The sequence below is a fragment of the Octodon degus genome, unplaced genomic scaffold (assembly GCF_000260255.1).
Source record: "Octodon degus isolate 3935 unplaced genomic scaffold, OctDeg1.0 scaffold00007, whole genome shotgun sequence".
NCBI lineage: Eukaryota > Metazoa > Chordata > Mammalia > Rodentia > Octodontidae > Octodon > Octodon degus.
In genome coordinates this window covers 7,067,926-7,087,534 of record NW_004524583.1, presented here as the reverse complement: position 1 = coordinate 7,087,534, position 19,609 = coordinate 7,067,926, and the positions used below count along the sequence as shown (strand labels likewise).

Genomic DNA, 19,609 nt, shown 5'->3' with positions numbered 1-19,609 from the left:
TGTGTGTGTGATATTTTGCACAATGAGCTTTAGGGGTATGAGTTTGCTGATCCTCCCTTTATAGAGAGAAAGGAGAAGCTAAATAACATGCCCAAGCTCATGCAGGTTAAAAAGCCAGAGATGTTATTTGTACTCTTCTATGATAAAATCCACATTTGTCCTATTGAACCAATTAACTATTCCAGTAATCACAGATCATTATTTATGGCCAAATGATTAGACGGTCTTCTTTTGATTCTACTCATCACTTACATTTGTATAATATAAAGTAATATGCATAGTAATATTACTATCATACTGGTCATAGTAATTCACCCTGGGCCGGGGAGATGGCTCAGCAGAATAAGTGCTTCCCTGGCAAGTGCAAGGGCCTTAGTTCAATCCCTGGTTCTGAAAAAAAAAAAAAAAACCTAGTAATTCACCCTTACAATAGCTGTTAGAAGTATGTACACCTGCTGTCTTTTTTACTGCATGATGAAGAATGGGGTATCAGGGATGAATGCCAGGTTGGTGCTTTTCATCCTTCATAGCTTCTCTTCCGTAGATACGTGATCCAGCAGAGTTTACTTTTGTGGCAGCTGAACATGATAGATTTATGCCAGGGCAAATGCATGGGTGTTTGCCACAAGGCTCCCATGCCTTCTAATGAACTGAAACAAAGCAGTTAGCCACGGATTATAATGCCCCTGTGGTCCCATGACAAATGACAAGGAGGTTGCAGTAATGAAATCTTATTACTGCGAATAAAGAGACCACATCTGAGGTCTAGCACAGCCACATGTACCACTGCGGGAAACAAAATGAAACATCTGGGTCAGGGTCTACACTGAACTTGGTAGTACTCTCACAGGATTAAGAGGATTTCTCCAAAATTGTAATTACAATGGCAAGTGTGTGGTCCCTGTGATAAGAATCAAATATTTATTTTGGCAGAGATTAAATCTTTCTCTCCTTGAATCTATTATAGATCTTGCAAAAAAAAAATAATAATAATCTGCCGAAGAGTATATCTTGCTGATCAGCCAACTCAGTGAGCCTGAACTGTATTTTGCTGCTGCTACCACTGAAAAGCTGCAGAACGCTGGTGTAAAGGTCTCCTTTCCCCTCCTGAAGTTGTTCTCCACCTTTGATTAATGAGTGACTCAGAGGCGAATTGAATCACCAGCAGCAGGCCTTCCCAAGCCTCTAGAATTTATGTGGTGGTTTCTCATCGAAGAACAGTAGTGCAATAAACAGCCCACATTTGTGGGGTGGGCAGAGGTGTAATGGCTCCTGCAGTCATGGTCTCTTAACTGATCCAATCCTTCTATTCTGCTAAGCAGATGTGACTGAAGCTATTATAGCCTTGTTCACTTAGGTATGAGGGTCTGAATACACACAAACTCACTCGTGCTTTTCTACGCCAACCTTAGGGTATGCATGAATGCCAGGTCTTTCAGAGAAAGCAGAGAATACACAATTCTACTCTTGAATTCCTTGAGAATCCAGAAGAAAGTATAAAATGGATCATGCTATTAATTATTAATAGTTAATGAGAAGCATGAAAAATACAAAGTGGAACCCTGAATCAGGTTCACTTTCCATGCATCATTTTTTAATGCTTGGTACTTTCTTTAGCAGAGAGATGTAAAGAGGAAGCCAATCAAAGCAGAACATCATGGTCCCAAACAGCAGAGGTTTCTGAAAGCCTGAGTACATTAGGTCACTGTGTAGAAAGGAATCTGAAACTTTTACTCCAAGGAACAGAAGCCAAGGGATGCAAGTACTAGTGTGTGTTTCCTACCGCACAGTCAGGGCTCGTAGGAAGCAATTATGTCACCGTGTTCTGGCATCCGTGGTTGCTGACAGGATCCTCTATGGATTAAGCTATCATCCTCCTCTAGAAGGTCAAGATTCCTGTGCACTTGCCCATTGTTAATTTTTTGTCAAGATATATTTGTACAGTAACACAGCTGAGGAAAGCTTGTCTGCGGGGTGAACAAGCATGATATAGCAAGCTAAGTTGAAGCCAGCCTCATCCCACAAGAAGACTTTGTGCATCGGATTTAATCGTTGTTTAATACATATTGTATTTATTCTTGAATGAATGAGTAAATGAATGGATGAATGAGAAAATTATCAAATCTGATATTCAGTGAAATCTTTTCTAGAATTTAGTTTCTATAAATTCTAGAAACATCTTTCTCCACCTTGTTTATTTTTTCCACTTCTTGAAGCAAATAGAGAATAACAAAGGCTAATGAACAAATATTGCATCTCAGTCTTGTACACTGTCAGAAGCACTACGGAATTTAATTATCATTGAGTGCCCAAACTGTTACCAATAATTTACACTACTGGAGAAGTGGAGAGAGATGTCTCCTGTGCCTCTTGGGTCTCCTTATACTCTGTAATGCTGTGATATCATTACGAGAGGTTGAGAGAAGCTAAATATATTTGATCAGTAAGGTCATTCTCATTTTGTTTCATTGTGAATACTAATTCCAACTCTGAATCATATCCAATTTTTCAAGGAAAAGATTAAGGGTTTCGAGAGCTTTGTATTTATGGCTCAGTGTTTCCAGGCATTTCCTGGGAGGTGGATGATCTCATCCTCACCACCAAGCTGTTGCCCATGATCCTCATTTTCATTGCCATCATGTCACTGTTCTCTGATTCATTGCAATTTCCCATTCCATGAGTCTTTTCAAGCCATGAACCATTTTTTTAATTATTGCTGGGATGCATAAGCAATAGCACAGAATCATATTCATCTTTGGATTAAACGGAGAAGTACGGCTGGCTGCAAGTGTGGGGAGGGTAGCCGCCATCTGATCCTGAAAACCCCAGCTTAGTTTCCTTGCCCTTTCCTGAAAGTCCCTTTTGTATGTGGTTTAGATCTGCAGAAATCATTACTAGCAGCTGATCTATACAATATTATTCCTCTGCCATTGGCTTTCAGCATTCTGTACCTCTTCCTGGGGCTTGATTGCCCCAAAACTGTTCAGGCAGGCTCCCATTTCCTCTTCAATCCTAAATCTGAGTTGTGAAATGATTTAGGACCCAGCCTCTTATTATCCTTTCTTAGGAAACTGACTGAATTCATCTCACAGAAATGATCTTTCTAGTGTCAGTACTTTGGTGTTAGGTAGTTCTGTCATTCCAGCCTTGATATCCATTGAGGGTAATTGAATGATGTAACCTGTGCAGTTCAGCTTGTGAGAGCAATTTGGGTGGCTTTATACCATTACTTTTTATGTTCAGGATGAAAGCCCATGGAGAAATACAGGATACTATTATTAACTTCATACTGACAGCTCCCTCTAGGCCCCTACGGGCTTATTGCTAGTTGGAAGATCAACTTTAAAGGGAGAAAATCTTGTGGTCAGTGATAACTATGCCTTTTGTGCTTCTCCATTGCAGGAGCAAGGGAAAATTGGCGTTGTCTTCAATATTGGCACAGTTGACATCTCCATCAAAGAGGAGAGAACCCCTGTGAATGATGGCAAATACCACGTGGTACGCTTTACCAGGAACGGCGGCAATGCCACACTCCAAGTGGACAACTGGCCCGTGAATGAGCATTATCCTACAGGTACGTGCTGCGATCCTCAAGCTGTGCCCTCTCTTCCACTCTCCCATTTTCACTCCTCAGTAGTGATTTTCTCATGACTGATATCCCATTATGGTGTACTGAGAAAAACACACAAGCATGCTTTTTGTATTAGATCATTTAATTCAATAAAACTGGATCAGTGTAGGGAACTTCTGGAGACTTACTAACTATGCACTGCACATTTCTTACCAACCTTTGGCCAATGTGGCCAGACTGGCTCATAGTAAAGGCAATGATTATGGGTGGTCCAGTTGCTGCAGATGAGTAGTAGTCCAGGGAAGGAAAACAATCTCCATTGTGAGCTACTTGTAAATAATTACAGGATGACCAATTTGAGATCTAGACTTTATGGTGCAGTTTATTCCAATGTGATTGAAAGTACAGATGGTCAGAGGTAGCAAAGAGACTTTAAAAGGAGATTTGGACTTGGACTCAGGGAATAGTAAGTCACAGTGACAAAGAGAAACCAGGGGTAGAATTTCATCCTTTGGCTGACTTTGCTAATTCTTTTTCTCTCACTTATATGAAGCATATCTTGTTCATCAGAGATTGTTCCTGGTAGTCACTTTAATGGCAAGGATGCTGGTGTGGGAGAGAGAGGAGTTAATCATCCATTTAAATTTTACATTCAAGGAGTAGTCAGCAACAAACTCCCAGAGCCAGATGGCTGCCCAATCAAGGGCAATGGGAGAAAAGGTTGGCTTCTTTGAGAGATAATTCTAATAATCTCTCATCTTTTCTTCTTATCTTTCACCTCTCCTGGGAAAAAAATTTGGAACTCTGATCAGAAAAGTGCCAAGAACATAAGGCAAAATGGGCCTTCCTTTCATGACACCACTGCTACCAGATGGATGGATGGAGGGATGGATGGGTAGATGGATGGATGGATGGATGGATGGATGGATGGATGGATGGATGGATAGATGGGTAGATGGGTGGATGGATGGATGGATGGATGGATGGGTAGATGGGTGGATGGATGGATGGATGGATGGATGGATGGATGGATGGATAGATGGGTAGATGGGTGGATGGATGGATGGATGGATGGATGGATGGATGGATGGATGGATAGATGGGTAGATGGGTGGATGGATGGATGGATGGGATGGATGGATGGATGGATGGATGGATGGATGGATGGATGGATGGATGCATGGGTAGGTGGATGGGTGGATGGATGGATAGATGGATGGATAGATGAATGGTTGGATGGATAGACAGAGGAGCGAGTGGGTAGGAGGGTGGATAGATGGATAAGTGGATGGATGAATGTGTAGGTGGATGGAAGGATGCAGGAAACAACTCAGAATATTACACCTTTCACTAACATGAGCCTGATTCATATCTCACTCTCCTGTACTCTAAACTGTCCTATGACATTCTGTTTTTTTCATGTCCTTTACAATGGGATGGACACAGTAATAAAGAAGCAAAGTCTCAGAGTCATTTAGCTAGCAATGATCATGCCTGAAAGAAATATTAAAAATAAATTTGTCTGTCTATGGCCCAAGACTCATAAATGGACTTAAGGCTGTGATTATGTCTCTATGCCTAGTTCAGCATTAATTTTCTTTCAAAGCTCTCCAGAAATAACTGTGTTGTTGTTGGACTGTTCTTTACTATCCAGAGTCTCCTATACTTGGCTTTAAAATTTTGAGAGCAAGGCCCACAAGTTATTTAGTGGTAAAGCTCCACTGACCCATTCACTCGTCTACTTAGTTTCCAAAAAGCAGCCACCTCAGCCATTTCTGGATGTCTGTTAGCATTTCTTAGATGAAGGCACAACAATAACCTCATGAAGTTATATTTCAGCATAGGAAAGAAGCTAAGAGCGTTAGCAGTTACTATGAATTCTTATCATCACCCAAATTCTCTAGACACTAATAGACTTGATTTCTAAATGACTCTTGCTTAAACTCTAAGGAATGTGGTGGGGGCAGGTGAGGAGAACCAAAATAGCCTGAGATCTTAAAAGCTGTTCATTTGCTCAGGAAAAATTCATCTCTCTATCCATGCATATCATCATTGGACCTAAAATTGATGCTGCAGGGTTTACTGTGTTTCTATTAAGAGTTTTAAAGATTTCTAAATTAATGTTAACATTTTCCCTGAGCCAGCAGTGAATCCACAAGATTTCTGCCAGTACGAGAAGCCTTTGGAATCATCATTTTACAGCCCAAAGTGTGAGAAAACCAATGACCCTGTGGTGCACCCTATCTCTTTGTGTCTTCACTTCCAAAGTATGGGCTGTACCCTACATGTTTTCAATACAAAATAAACATTTCTTTAATGAACTTGCTTTCTCCTGAAAACTATTATTGTCACTAGTACCAGAAATTTAGTAATAAGGTATATTATTATTATTGGATGGGGTAAAGTATAGCAGTTTTAAGTACAGACTTTGCAGTCAACTGACACACTGAGAATTTGGTTTCATCAGTTGTGAGTTTAAAAGTTTGTTTTAAGACATTGAAATGCCCTGTGCACTGGAGTATTTGATGTATATTGTAACACTTTAAGAAAGTATTAGGTTCTTTCTTCCAAAATTCTCTTCGTTACTCTATTTTGTTGGTTTCATAAGCAAGAATTTATTTTTTCATTTTTCATTTTTTGTATTTTAGTACAGGGTCTCATTACAGGGTCTACAGGGTCTCACTACACAGATCAGACTCATAATGATCCTCCTGTTTTTCAGCCTCCCAAGCTCTGGGATTACAGGCAGGCACTACCATGCTCAGTCTCATTTGCTGTCTCAGTGTGCCCTGGGGGTGGGACTGGCAGGGTAGGCTGGGGATCAAACCCCAGGCTCCTGTGTCTGCTTAAGCAAGCACTTGAATCTGCTGAGTTATCAGGTTGCTGGCCTAAGTGTTTATTTTTTTCTATTTGATAATCTAGTGCTAAAATTTACATACTTTTTAAAACGATATCACTCTGTTTCCTAGTTTGGAAAATGGGTAAATTGTAATACATTCCATAGTTGAAGTAAACATTAAGAAAGACAAAGAGATGTAAAATTCTCAGCATAATTTTAGGCAGTTAAGCTGATTTTCAAATGTTAGACATGAGAACTATGAATATTTAGGTGACATTTTAAATTATGGCTTTTTATATAGATTTCATTTTGACTATCAAATAATTTGAAAGTTGGGCAAAGTGGAAATTGTTATTCATTTCAAATCAAAACAGAAGCTCATGGAGAGGTTGGGCCTTTCCTAAAGTCATATAAATAAGGGACAGTAGGGCCAGATTTGTTCCCAAATGTGGACAATTTCCACTATTGCTCCCACTTCATTTTTTTTTTTTTTCAGTACCAGAGATTGAACTCAGGACCTTGCATTAGCCAGGCAGGTGTTTATTCTACTCAGCTATCTCCCTAGCTCATTGCTCCCACTTCAAACTGGAAGATTTTTAAAAATACACAATCGGCAGTGAACCTCTGCCTTCTCATGATGTCTTGGATTGCTTTCTTTCTTTAAAGAAGTGTCACACTCCAGAGTTGGTTCCACACAGAGGTGGCTGTGAGATGAAGAGTGAAAAGTTCTCTTCTAAGAAGTGAAAGTGGAGGGCTGGCAAGATAGCTCAGTGGATTAAGTGTCTGCTTTGGCAAGTGCAGGGAACAGAGTTTGATCCCTAGTCCCACTTGCTGCACCGGCCCCACCCCCGGGGCCAGCTGAGCTGGAGAGTGAGTCTGGGCTTGGTGACACATGCCTGTAATCCCAACACTGGGGAGGCTGAAACAAGAGGATAACTACAAGTCTGAGCTGCATAGTGAGACCCTGTACCAAATATATAAAATAAAAAACAAAGAAATGAAAGTTGGATGAACACACGTGAGTCTCAATTGACCTCCTTACCATGGCGATGTCCTCCCATGGACAACTGCGAATACTGAGTGTTTGAGGGAGGTATTACCTTTCTTGGTTGCTTCTCTGGAAATGTTAGAATATACTGAGTCAAGGGCAGCATTTGGGTTTTATGTCCTACTCTACCTAGACTCCCTAGGAGTGACTCACATTTGGGGCCTTTGATACCTAATTTTCTCTCCTGCTTGTTTTCCAAAGTCATTGAAAGAAGCTATTTAGCAGAACTTCAAGTGTCATTAGTGTAGTGGATTTCCAACAGGTAGGAAACTTATTACACCCAGCTGAATGAAACTAGAGTGGTGCTGGGTGCAGGAGGCCCACCAGGGAGTTGTTGCCAGCAGCATAAAGGCAGAACAGAATGAGCTGCTGAAACGCTGATAAGGATCCTGTTTGGAGAAGCTGTTGGAGTTCTTGGAGGCTATTAGTTCTCTTTGGCTGTTCTATTGGAGGGCCTTGTCATGCTCGTTTTCCTGATGAACTTTGGAGGAGTTTTGGTCCTCATCTTGAGCATCACTTCTTGGCTGCAGAGAGGAAGATGGTGCACGGTTCAGTCTCATGGAGAAGCTTGTCGCATTGGCTTTGCTGATGGGAGCTTATAGCTGGAGGAGCTCGGGACCTCACTGTTACTGAAGATAGCTGTGGTACTTTTGGGGGAGCTCTGGTGCTTACCTTGAGTGTTGCTTCCTGGCTCCAGTTCAGATCTCTCAGCCCGCTAACACGGATCCTTCATCCCACTGGCATAGAATTCCTGGCTTTCACCACTGACCTTTGGCCCCTTCTGGCACAGATCCATAAAGTAGGATCCAATCCCTCAGCTGGATTCTGTAGTATTTAGTGTGTAGATTTCCTGCACTAGTTGTATATGATTCTTGGGTGAAGATTCCTTATAAACTAATATTATAAAATGCTTCCTATATTACATTGTTCTCCTTGCAAAAAGTATGACCCCAAACCATGACCATTAGAATAATCTGGAACAGTTTAATTGATTTATTTTAAATTACTAGATCAAAATGACCTCTGAATCTGAGTAGTAAAGAGCAAAGCAACCAACTTAGATAGACTACCACAACACAATTTCTGGGAAAATGGTGCAGTTTCTTTTGTTAAGCCATTTTGTTTTATTGAGAACAGTAAACTATTGGAAGCCATAGAGAGAAGCTGTTTTGCCACTCATTTATTGCTAATGTCTAATCAGTAAAGAATATTGAACCGCAGCTCTAAGATAGACACTTCATTTATCTCACTCTGAGGGTGTACTCTCAGAAATGCTACCTGCTTATCAGGTCTGAAGGGGACAACTTTGCACCAGGATGAATGGGCCAGGTCTCAGATCTTCTCATGGCATTTATAGGATTCTTTATGCCTCTCCCCAAGCAACCTGCTGTGAAGGATTTAGAACCCAGCTGGGCACATGGCATGTAGCGCTGCTCCTTGTGAATCAGTGAGAACCAAAAAGGGACATAGTTCTATAGCAACTGGAAACTTACATCACTTAATTCTGAGAAACAGAACTCAAAAGCAAGTTCTTTCTTTGAATCTGAAAATAGAAAAGCTGAGGAACAGGAGAGGGCAATAACAGAAGAGTCAGCCCAGAGCTATCATCCGAGCACTGACAAATGTACCTTATAAAGCTTCTGATTGCTGTCTTTCTACAATGCAGTTGTGAGGACAAGACAGAGCAGGAGAAAAGTGAGTGGAGCATGAGGAATTAATTTTAGCCACAGTTCTAGACCCCCTGGGAAGCCAAGCTGCCTGAGATTATTCAAGATCCTTTCTCTGCTGTGCGTGGGTGGCCAGTTATGCTGTCAGGGCTCTTAGAACCCTGAACATGGCACAGTGTGAACTTGACAGACCACAGCTAGGCTTCTGGGGAAGTGAAGACTGAGAAGCAGCTCAATATGTGGGGAGAATAGGGTCACAGTGGAGTCTCCTTGATTTGGCCTACCACCCAGTTGAAATGCACAAGACTAAATTCTCCTCATCGGTATGTTAGTTAGCATTCGACTACTGTAGTGAAACACTTCAGGCAGTTAACTAATGAATAGAAAAAGGTTTATTTTCCTGTACAGTTTTGGAAATTCCAGGCAACTCACTTATACTTCAGGCAGCTAACTTATAAAGAAAAAAATATTTATTTTTGCTCATAGTTCTGAAAGTTCTAGACCCACCCCAAGAGATCCTGTTTGTTTTGAGTCTGAGGTGAAGGCAGCATGGCATGGTTGAAGCATCATGCAGAGTAAACTTCTTGCCTCACTAGCTAGAGAGAAAGCAAAAGAGATTCAGGTCCCATAGTCTCCTTTGGGGATAACACCCTCCGGTGACCTAAAGACCTCCTATAATGCCCCACCTTCTAAAGGCCCACCACACTGCCCAATAGTACCACCCTGGGGACCAACCCCTCACCACATGAACCTCTGAGGTCCCCTCATCTAAATCACAGGAAGCTCTAAAACTTGTTCAGCCTTATCTGGCCTAGTGGACAGAACCAAAATTCCTGTCCTGATATTCATATTGTACTACTTCAAACTTCTTGGCCCATTTTCCTATTTCTCACTTTGCTGTCTTTTCGGTAATAACACTATCTTTCCTATAAAAATTATTCTCAAGCAGAGATCTATACTTTTTTGCACTAGAAGGCATTTTTTACCCTTAGGACTATCATTATTTGGGGCTAGCTCAATCTTTGCCAAGTGTGGTGGGGAGAAGAATTGCTATCCTGTGCTTTGTGGGGCTTTTATCTGTGTCCTTCACCCACTTGATGCCAGGAGCATGTTCCCATAGAAGTCAAATGTCCCCTAGTGGGGGCGTAATCACTCTTAGTGGAGAACCACTGAATTTTTAAAAAGTTCCCCAAATACTTGGTTTCAAATACTTATCCTCCTTTCATGTTTAGGTGATATGCTTGGAAATAAGAGAGACTATTTTTATCTACATCTTATCCTAGATTACTGAGACTTTGAAGGGTTAAAAGATAAGTCTGTCATTTTGACATGAAGCTGAAACCTTCTTAGGCCTTAGCTTTTCATTAATTCCTAGCCAGGAGGTTTTTGGGTTTTTTTTTTCTTTCCTTTGTTTTTCACCTTTTCCTGAAAAGATTTGAGGCCTTTCCAGATTTGCAGCACACATTAAACCTAGGCTCATCTACCTGCTCATTCATCCGTTCAGCACCAGTGTTACTTTCAGTTCAACAGGGAGAAAAAAAATATATAGTGAAGTCCTGCAAAGGGAATAAGAAGTGTAAATATAATCAAGAGGAAAAGCCACACGTAAACGTGGCTGGAAGGCTGCAGAAATGGGATGCAGCAGGCGAAGGGATCACTTAATGCGTGGGCCTGGTCATTCCTGGGTGCATCTCAAAGTCACCTTAGGAACAAACATTCAGTCCCAAGATGTATCAGTGAATGAGTCTGTTTAATAAGGTCTGACTATTTGTACTGCAAAGTAGCCATGCTTTCCAACTGTCTCATTTGTTGGGTGGAGGAGGAGGAAGAGGAGGAGGAGGAAGAGGAGGAGGAGGAAGAGGAGAGAGAGAGAGAGAGAGAGAGAGAGAGAGAGAGAGAGAGAGAGCACATGTTAAGCAGCAGTGGGCCTCGAGCTGGCTCCAGATGAGCGTCCTCTGGAAACCTTAATAACCTGTCCGTGCTCAGGCTCCAGACTTCCTGTCATCTACTTTACAAGCTCTGGAGTGTGGTCCATGCATCACCAGTATCTACCTTTCCTGAGAGGTGTTCAAAATGCAGGTTCTCAAGTCACTGGTAACCACTGAATCAGAATCTGAATTTTAACATGGTCCCTAGGTAGTACATGTGCATCATAAAATTTGGAAAGTACAGGCCTGGCCATTGGCATTTGCATAAAGTTCCCATGATGATTCTATATTGAACTAAGTTTGAGAATCACTGATACCTAAAAAGCCAAAACTATCTTTCCCCCTCTTCTTTTGGTCTGGCTACTGGTGCTGTTCAGTATGGTAATCTCAAACTGCATGCAGCTTGATGCTACTTGTGATGTGGCTGGTGTGATGAGTAGTCTGAAATTTTCATTTTATCATACAATTATTTTACATGAGGCACTAAAGCCTTTAAATGTATTATCATGTTCAATCTTACACCAACATTATGGATGCTTTTACAGCAGAGTACAAAGCTAGAATAAGAGTCTCTTCTTTCCTTTTATTTACATTCTGCCATTTGCTTTTATTTTTTTCTGTATTTAGGACAGGGCATACAGAGTATGCAGGGTGTACAGGGTGTACAGGGTCTCACTACTAGATCGGACTTGTAGTGATCCTCCTGTGTGCAGCCTCCCAAGTGCTGGGATCACAGGCACCCGCCACCAGGCCCAGTCTCAGTTGCTGTCTCATCTCAGCATGCCCTGGAGGGTGGGGTTGGCACAGCAGTCCTGGGGATCAAACTCCTGGCCCCTGCATCTCCTTAAATAGGTGCTTTAATCCACTGAGCTATTCAGCCAGCCCAACATTCTGCCATTTGAATCTTTATTTGCGTCATTGATAACATAATGAGCATTTGCCTTCACACACCTTCTCAATTTATCTAATCAGCTTCATTATGACACAACCACAGTGATAAAAGTCACCTTATTTATGGGGTCATTGAAGAAGTGGCAGAGGATGATGATTGATTATAAGAGTTCTGAAGTCAGAGTTCCTTCCTGCAACCAAAAACCTCTGGCCCCATCACTCACAACCTGCCCACTACTCTGAGCACATTCCTATTGTTAAGAATTTTCTGTGTTTCAATCTCCATGACTGTAAATTGCGTTTTTCTCCTACTAAAAATGAATGAAGACACAGATTGACATTTAATAGAGGAGACTACAAAAAAAGTAAATGAAGTACTGTTGAGAGATATGTCCTAAAAAATGACAGTCTACCCTTAAGCTATATTTGTCTGCTCTGACAACATGGCTTTGGATCGAATCTTTCAACAGGCCTGACCCTAAGATACCTGCTATTTTATCTATCAGATGGGGATTAGGATCACTGGTCTACTGCTGGAGGTAGAAAGTTCTCTGAGTACAGTACAGCACTGCATGCATAACAATTGCACTTGTAGCTATTTTATCAGGATTATCTATCACCTGGAAGCATTTTGGGCCCTAAGAAGACTTCCTGCAGTAAGGTTTACTCTGCAAAGGAGAAATACAGGACAAACAGAAAATGCTCCTTACTCTACTCTTTGTCCCAGAAGTGTAGAAAGTGGTGGTGCCCACCACTGCCGCTCAGCCAAGCGCTCAGAGGGTGATGGCTGCCATTTGCTGAGCTTGTCATCCATGAGCTCTGCTTCAACCACAGAATCCTACTTAGTCTTGAGAAAGCCTCAGGTCCATGATAGTTTTATTCTCCTTACATAGGTGAGGAATAATATGAGGACAGTTATGATTAGTGTGATTTTAGGAATGTGGTTTATGAACCGACTCAAGACGCATGTATTTTGGTCTCACACTGAGCCTGCTTTAGGTTATCTTGGGTGCCCTGGGAAGGTGGATAACCCAGAAATTCTGGCTTTTAGTCAGGGCCTAGCAATTTTGAGTATTTCTCCAAAGGTAAATTCTAGAATGTGCTCAAGTTAAATGTTCAGTTCCTGCCAAGTGTATAAGTCAGCACTTCCCTGGGTACTCATAGAGATCTGCCTTTATCTATCTCATTGGTGAAGGCTTTTGGGGATGTGGAAACCTTGTTCAGGATCCCATTACACCCTTAGCACCACATCTAAACACACAGAAGGAGCTTATTAAATAAAAATCTGCTTAATGTTTAATGATCTTACCTGGGGGGTAGGAAGCGGTGAGAGGGTGCTTAGTCTTTTTTTATTTTCTCTTCATTTTTTTTTTTTTTAATCAGGCAGGGCTCCTTTCTCCTTTGTGAATTCCCAGCCACAAGATAAACAGCTTTGTATCTTACAAGTTAAATACAATTACTGCTATCAAACCTAGAGCCTTTCTTTCCCTGTAAATGTCCCATGGAAGCTGATAAGCATTTCAAGGCAGACTGGAATCCTTACTAACATTAAAATTAAACCCGCTAACTCAGAAGATAAAACACTAGACTGATAGATACTGTACATCTATAAACATTATATAGGTTAATAATATTCATTTTTATATATAAATAAAATTATCTTGCAGGAGAGAGCCCTAGGAAGAGAGGGATGAGTTCTCCTGGCACACAGGGACTTGCCTGGAAGATAGAAGCTACTGTCTAACTCTAGGTTATTTATTTTTTTAATTTTTATTTTTTATGTATTTAGGACAGGGTCCACAGGGTCTGACTACACAGACCAGACTCATAGTGATCCTCCTGTTTCCAGCCTCCCAAGCCCTGAGATTCCAGAGACGCACCACCACGCCCAGTCTCAGTAACAGTCTCAGCATGCCCCTGGGACAGGGTCATCATGGTACACCAGGGATCAGACCAGTCCCTGCCTCTGCCTAAGCAGGCGTTTTAATCCATTGAGCTATCTGGCCAGCATCATTTATAAAGGAATTAAATCACACACACACACACACACACACACACACACACACACACACGAGAACTTAAAATTATAATGAAGATTTATATCAGATAGCATTGAAAACAATTACTATAACATTATTTATTCACAATTCATTCGTAAAGGGGGCGGTGTTTTGGGGCCACAGCGTTATTGAGCAAAAGGATGATTTTATCACATACTTCTGTAGGATTCTGTTGGATACCTACTTTATTTGGAGCCCTGGCTTATGCTTTCCTCATTTATAGCAATTTATAATTTAGAAGGGAAGATTCATTTTTACAAATTAAAAGTTCACATGATATTTATTTTGCTACATGCTAAATACTATAAACATCATAGTCAAGGGACGCGGTGAAATGAGTAATGAGAAATTTAAGAGTCACTTCTGGGCACAATTTACCTGGAAATATAAGGGAAAGCGCTTCTTAATTTTCATTTATAATGCATACATTTTATTAAACCATATCTTTGGAACAATACTTTCAACATTAGAAGTGTGCTGTAGTCACATTTTATGATTTTAAAATTATACTCATTTGGAAGAGTGTGACATAAAAACATTAATAACATCTCCCACCATGTGAGGCATCTGTAATAACACAGATTCTTCTGAATTAGAACAATCACTAAATATTGCACAATTCTAAACTTTCTAAATAAATTCTGCACAAGTATTATGTGCCCTATTGTCATAGGAATGTTCTAGTTTAAGTAATAAATAAAAATGGTGCCTGCAGACCTTGTCCTCAGTTATGAAGTTCTAGAACTATTATCTCAGCTACAAAATATAATTACTATGCATCGTTTTCTCTGCCCAGAGTTGTCTGAACACCATTTGTCCTAACACTAGTACCAGTATAATTTTATTCATAAGAAGTTTTCAAATTGCTTTCTTCTCCCTCTAAGTTTTGCACAAGGTTCCAGGGTCTCTCTTCTTATTTAAAATCTAAAAAGAACATTTAGCTTCTTAGGGAAAGGTGGTACATAAATATCCAATAATAGTCATATATATTCACATACAGCTTGTCGTTTATAATACTATAAGGTAGAGAAGTAATGAATCGCGCTCTATACTGTAAATCACTCAATCAATTGTAATCATATTGCCACTCATCTCAAAGAGATAAAGACCTTCCACTCCTCCAAAATCCCTGTCAATATCCCAGCAGGCTGAAGAGAAGAGAAAGGAGGTCAGAAAAAGAATGAGTCAAGGACAAAGAAACACTTTTAATCTTCAGTTCATAAAGTTAACACGGACTTGATTGGATTCCCAGTGATATTTACTGTTTGCTGTATGAGACGCGTTTCTTATTCACACAGCACTTTTGCAGCCTCCTGGGAAGTCCCTGATGCTCTGTGTCAGCCTAGGTGGTGCAGTTTGCCAAATGCCAATGGGAGACGCACAGTGCTGCATAAGAAGATTGAGGGATGGGGGCTAGGGACATAGGTAGAAATGACAAGGACAGAAGCCAAATGCTGAAAGTTACATCAAACAACAGGAATGAGTTAGTAATGGCCTGTAACAATAGTATTGCACTTACAGCAGCAGAAATGCTACAAACACTTTTTTCTTGCCATTATCTGGAATATATAAATGATGTTGCTGGTCTCTTATTCTTATCAATAGATAGATCTGAATAGAGAAGTCTTGTTAGTTCATTGTGCTTTCATTCATTCACCATGCAGTAAATATTTACTCAATATCTAATTTGTACACATATCTGCTGGGTGGTGACAAATATGGTGAAAAATAAGACACAGTCTTTGTTCTCAAGGATCTTCTAGTGTAGTGGTAGAGAAATACAAGCAAACCAGCCAGGTAATTTTCATACTTTAATTTTACTGATCAGTTAAGTACCAAATACTATACTGAGTTCTTGGGGTTTTTTTTTATAATAATCTAAGATGTAGATATTAATTTTATCATCCTTTTACAAATGGAAACATGAAGCCCTAACAATTCACACGTCTAGCCATGAGCAAGTCTGTGAAGATCAAAAAGACTCCCTGGTTATTTTAGAAGGCAAACTCAGTGCTCCTGTGTCTGCCCTGTCCTAAACCTTCAAGTCAATGTAGTAAAAGAAGGAAGGCGCTGTTGTTGGGTGTGGCAGGCTCAACCAGTCACACCTGAGCATCTGATGGAGCCTGGAACCTAGATATAGATGGAATTTAACCAGAGGCCTTTGCTTCTCTGAAAAAAAAAATGCTAATAAACTCTGCTCTCCTACCTTGAAACATAAGCATAAGCTCTAGCATGGCAATGCACACATTTCACACTTTTCTTTTTAAAAAAAAATTTGCCCTGCTTTATTGCTACACAACTCATATGCTCTGCCCCCCTGCACAATGTAAGACATGTAGTTTGATGACTTTGGACACACCCAAACACCTATGGAGCCATTACCATTTTTAGTGCAGTCAACATAACCACCATACATGATTTCACTTTGTTTAATCATTCCAACGCTTCTAGGAGAGGAATGTTGATGTGTTGTTGTAGGGAAATGGGGTGCCCTTGCTGACGTCACTGCTCTACTACGTATGAATTCTTGGGTTCTGCTGAAATTTATTTGCTTTCAAACCCCAATTCTTTCTACTTCAGTTTTCTAACTGGCTTCCAAGAGCACTCCAGTATACACTCCATAGAGCTCTTATCTGTTGGGTTGGCAGCTGTAAACTTGCATGCAAATTTACTACCCTTTCTCACATTCTCTTGAATGCAGAACAGTGCAAAATCCTGTTGTTAAACATTTACTAGGAATGTGCTTCTGCCCAATGCACAGTTGCCAGGCCCAATGTTTAATTAAACTGGATTGGTTTTCATTTTGCTCGCAGCTAAGAAATGGGGCTCTTTGGGTTTCAGTGGAAAAACCTTTGTTACGGTGTACAAGCCCCTGAAAACTATTGTAGAGACAGTTGAGATACCCCAATCTCCTTTTAAATAACAGATTTTAGGGGAATAATGTTTAGAAAAAGAAGATGTAACACTAGGAAGTTTTCTTTTATTGAATCCTTATAGCGTCTGGAAGGGTATTCTATTCTTATTACTATTTTGGAAATAAAATAAACCTCAGATGTAGTGAGTAACACATCCCAGTTTAACAGAGCCAGTAGATGGTAGGAACACCTGAATTGTAACATAGGCAAGGAGACTTGGCACTCTTAATTAGATGGAGGGTCTTCAAATTCTTCTCTAAAAAGCCAAATATTAGATCCTTCACATTTAAATATTTTATTTATATATTACATTTACTTATATTTTATTTTTTAACTTTAATTTTAAAGAGAAAGAAATAGCAAAGAAACTGAGTTTTACAACTGATAAGTAGAGCAGTTCCAATAGTTGCTACTTTGTGTGTTGCTGGCTTCCTAGTACCTAATCAGAGTACGAGATATAAGTGTTGTAAGCGCTAGAGAGTTGGTTTTGCAAGGTCTCCACTGCAGTTATTCCTTCCTGCTGTGGCAGAGCAAGAACAACCCCAGCCACCACGCAAGTGAGTGGGCATGCGGGAGTGTAATCAAACTTGATTTCTGAAAGAAGCTCTGACAGACCAGATTTACCTCTTGGTTGCAGGTGAGGGATCCCTGATTGAAATCATGGATACTCTCAAGCCTGCATCTCTGTCTTCCCTGAACCATCTGCCTTAATTTGTGTCCTATTTTTATCTCTGTTTAGAAAAAAAGACAGCAAGATAATCTGTAAATGGACGAGCTCAGTCCCCAGAGACACCAAGAATAGTGCTACTGTGTGGAGTGCTACACACACAATGGTGAGGTAAACTCAGGACAAGGAACTGGAAGGATACATTAAGTGAGGCCGTCAGTCCACTTACCTGTACTTATAAACAACAGATCAAATAAACCCCCCAAACAAAACACCATGTACTGCTTTCTGAGAAACACTGACAATATAGGTTAAATTTTGTCATCCAATCTTGTGCCCAGCCTTGCTAACAGCAAGATTTGAAGATGGCAGACAGAAAGTATTATTTTATTGTTATTTTTGCTTAATAACTACAAAGTAGGATGATCCAAATATACCTTCCTCTGTCTTTCCTAAGAGAAAATGAACTTTTCTTTTGAATTTATGAATTTTTATTAGTTTCTGGCACAGCTGCCCTGTGCTGTTCTGGATAATGCTTCTGCACAGAGATGATAGGTGACGCCTCCCATTTACATTTTCTCCTTCCCACTCCCTCGTATGTCTATCTTCTGGGCCCCAGAGAGCATCTCCTTCCTTTGCTCAGCATCGATTACCTCTGTCCTGTGGATGCAGGCTGCCTGTGGGAGCTTCAGCTCTGTTTCCGGCCATTGATCTGCCGTCATGGGGTAGACTATCCTTAGACATGGCTCAGTCTACTTCCTGCCATTGAATCTGAGACATTTTAGAAACTGGTTCTCTATTATTAAAGGAACAAGAGCCAAGTTATGACTTTCAATAGATATAGTATGTGCATATGAGCATGCACATGTTTAAAATAAACTTCTAAAAGTCATCCATAGCAACAATGTTTTCCTCTCTTATCTATGTATTTAGTTTTTTGTCTAGTTTTGTGTTTATTTGCTTTATTTATTTTTATATTTTAGGGAAGGATCTACAGGATGTTGAGGGTCTCACTACTAGATTGAACTCATAGTAATCCACCTGTTTACAGCCTCCCAAAAGCTGGGATTAGAGGTGTGTGCCACCATGCCCAGTCTCAATGCTCAGCACGCCCTGGGGGCAGGATCAGTAGGGCAGGCCCAGGGATTGAACCCTTGGCACCAGTGCCTTGCAAATGCTTTAATCTGCTGAGCTATTTGGCTGGCCCTTAGTTTTGTGTTTAGATTCCATGTGCAAGTGAGATAATATATATTTTCTTTTAAGTAGCAATTAGAAAGGATGAAGATCTAGAAATTCCACATACAAAACAGAGATGATAGTTGTATACTTAGATTTCTAAACCGACCCTGGGAATTAAACCCAGGGCCCACTGCAATCTCCTCCACACTACCTGCTTTATGAAACAGCATATTGCAGATTTATTAAAAATTCTCTGTGCTGGGCTCAAACTTGTGAACCTCTTGCCTCTGCCTCCCAGATTTCTGGAACAACAGGCATGAGGCACCACACCTAACAATTTATAATTTACCAGAAAAGTAGATTTTAGGTAATCTCACCACAAACAAGGAAAATCATATATTATTAAAATGTCATTTTCTTTGACTATAGAAATTACTTTTCCATTTATGTTTAGTAAGATATCAAAGCATCAAGTTGTGGATCTTAGCTATGTATAACTAAACTTTAAAGCAAAAGAATTCAAACTAAAGCACATGGGGTTTAATTTATAAAATGGTGTTCTTGTCACATTTTGCCAATCTCAATGTTTATTAAATAAAATTAGCAGTTAAAAATAAAAGGCATCTTTTACGTGAAATAAAACAGACATGCAAGCTCAAATATCACAAGATTTATCTTATATTAGAAAACCAAAATATAAGTAAGGAGCAACACAAAGAATAGTATTGGAAAGCAGGGAATAGATCTTTGCACATGAGAGATGGACCAAGATATGGAGGGGGCGGAGGGCTAGGGACATCAAAAGGATTAAGATGTGGATGGTCCATGCCCCAACTTCTGATAA

General features: G+C 40.3%; 1 protein-coding gene across 6 annotated transcripts in view; it reads left to right on the top strand.

The window, feature by feature from the left end:
* The window catches only part of Nrxn3 (neurexin 3), a 1,645,001-nt gene that overhangs the window by 1,437,004 nt on the left and 188,388 nt on the right, over positions 1-19,609 (top strand). For all 6 annotated transcript variants that reach the window (XM_004624712.2, XM_004624713.1, XM_004624711.2 and 3 more), the window contains one exon: positions 3,403-3,574. In XM_004624712.2, the coding sequence (XP_004624769.1) occupies positions 3,403-3,574 (172 nt within the window). The remainder of the gene's footprint in view (positions 1-3,402; positions 3,575-19,609) is intronic.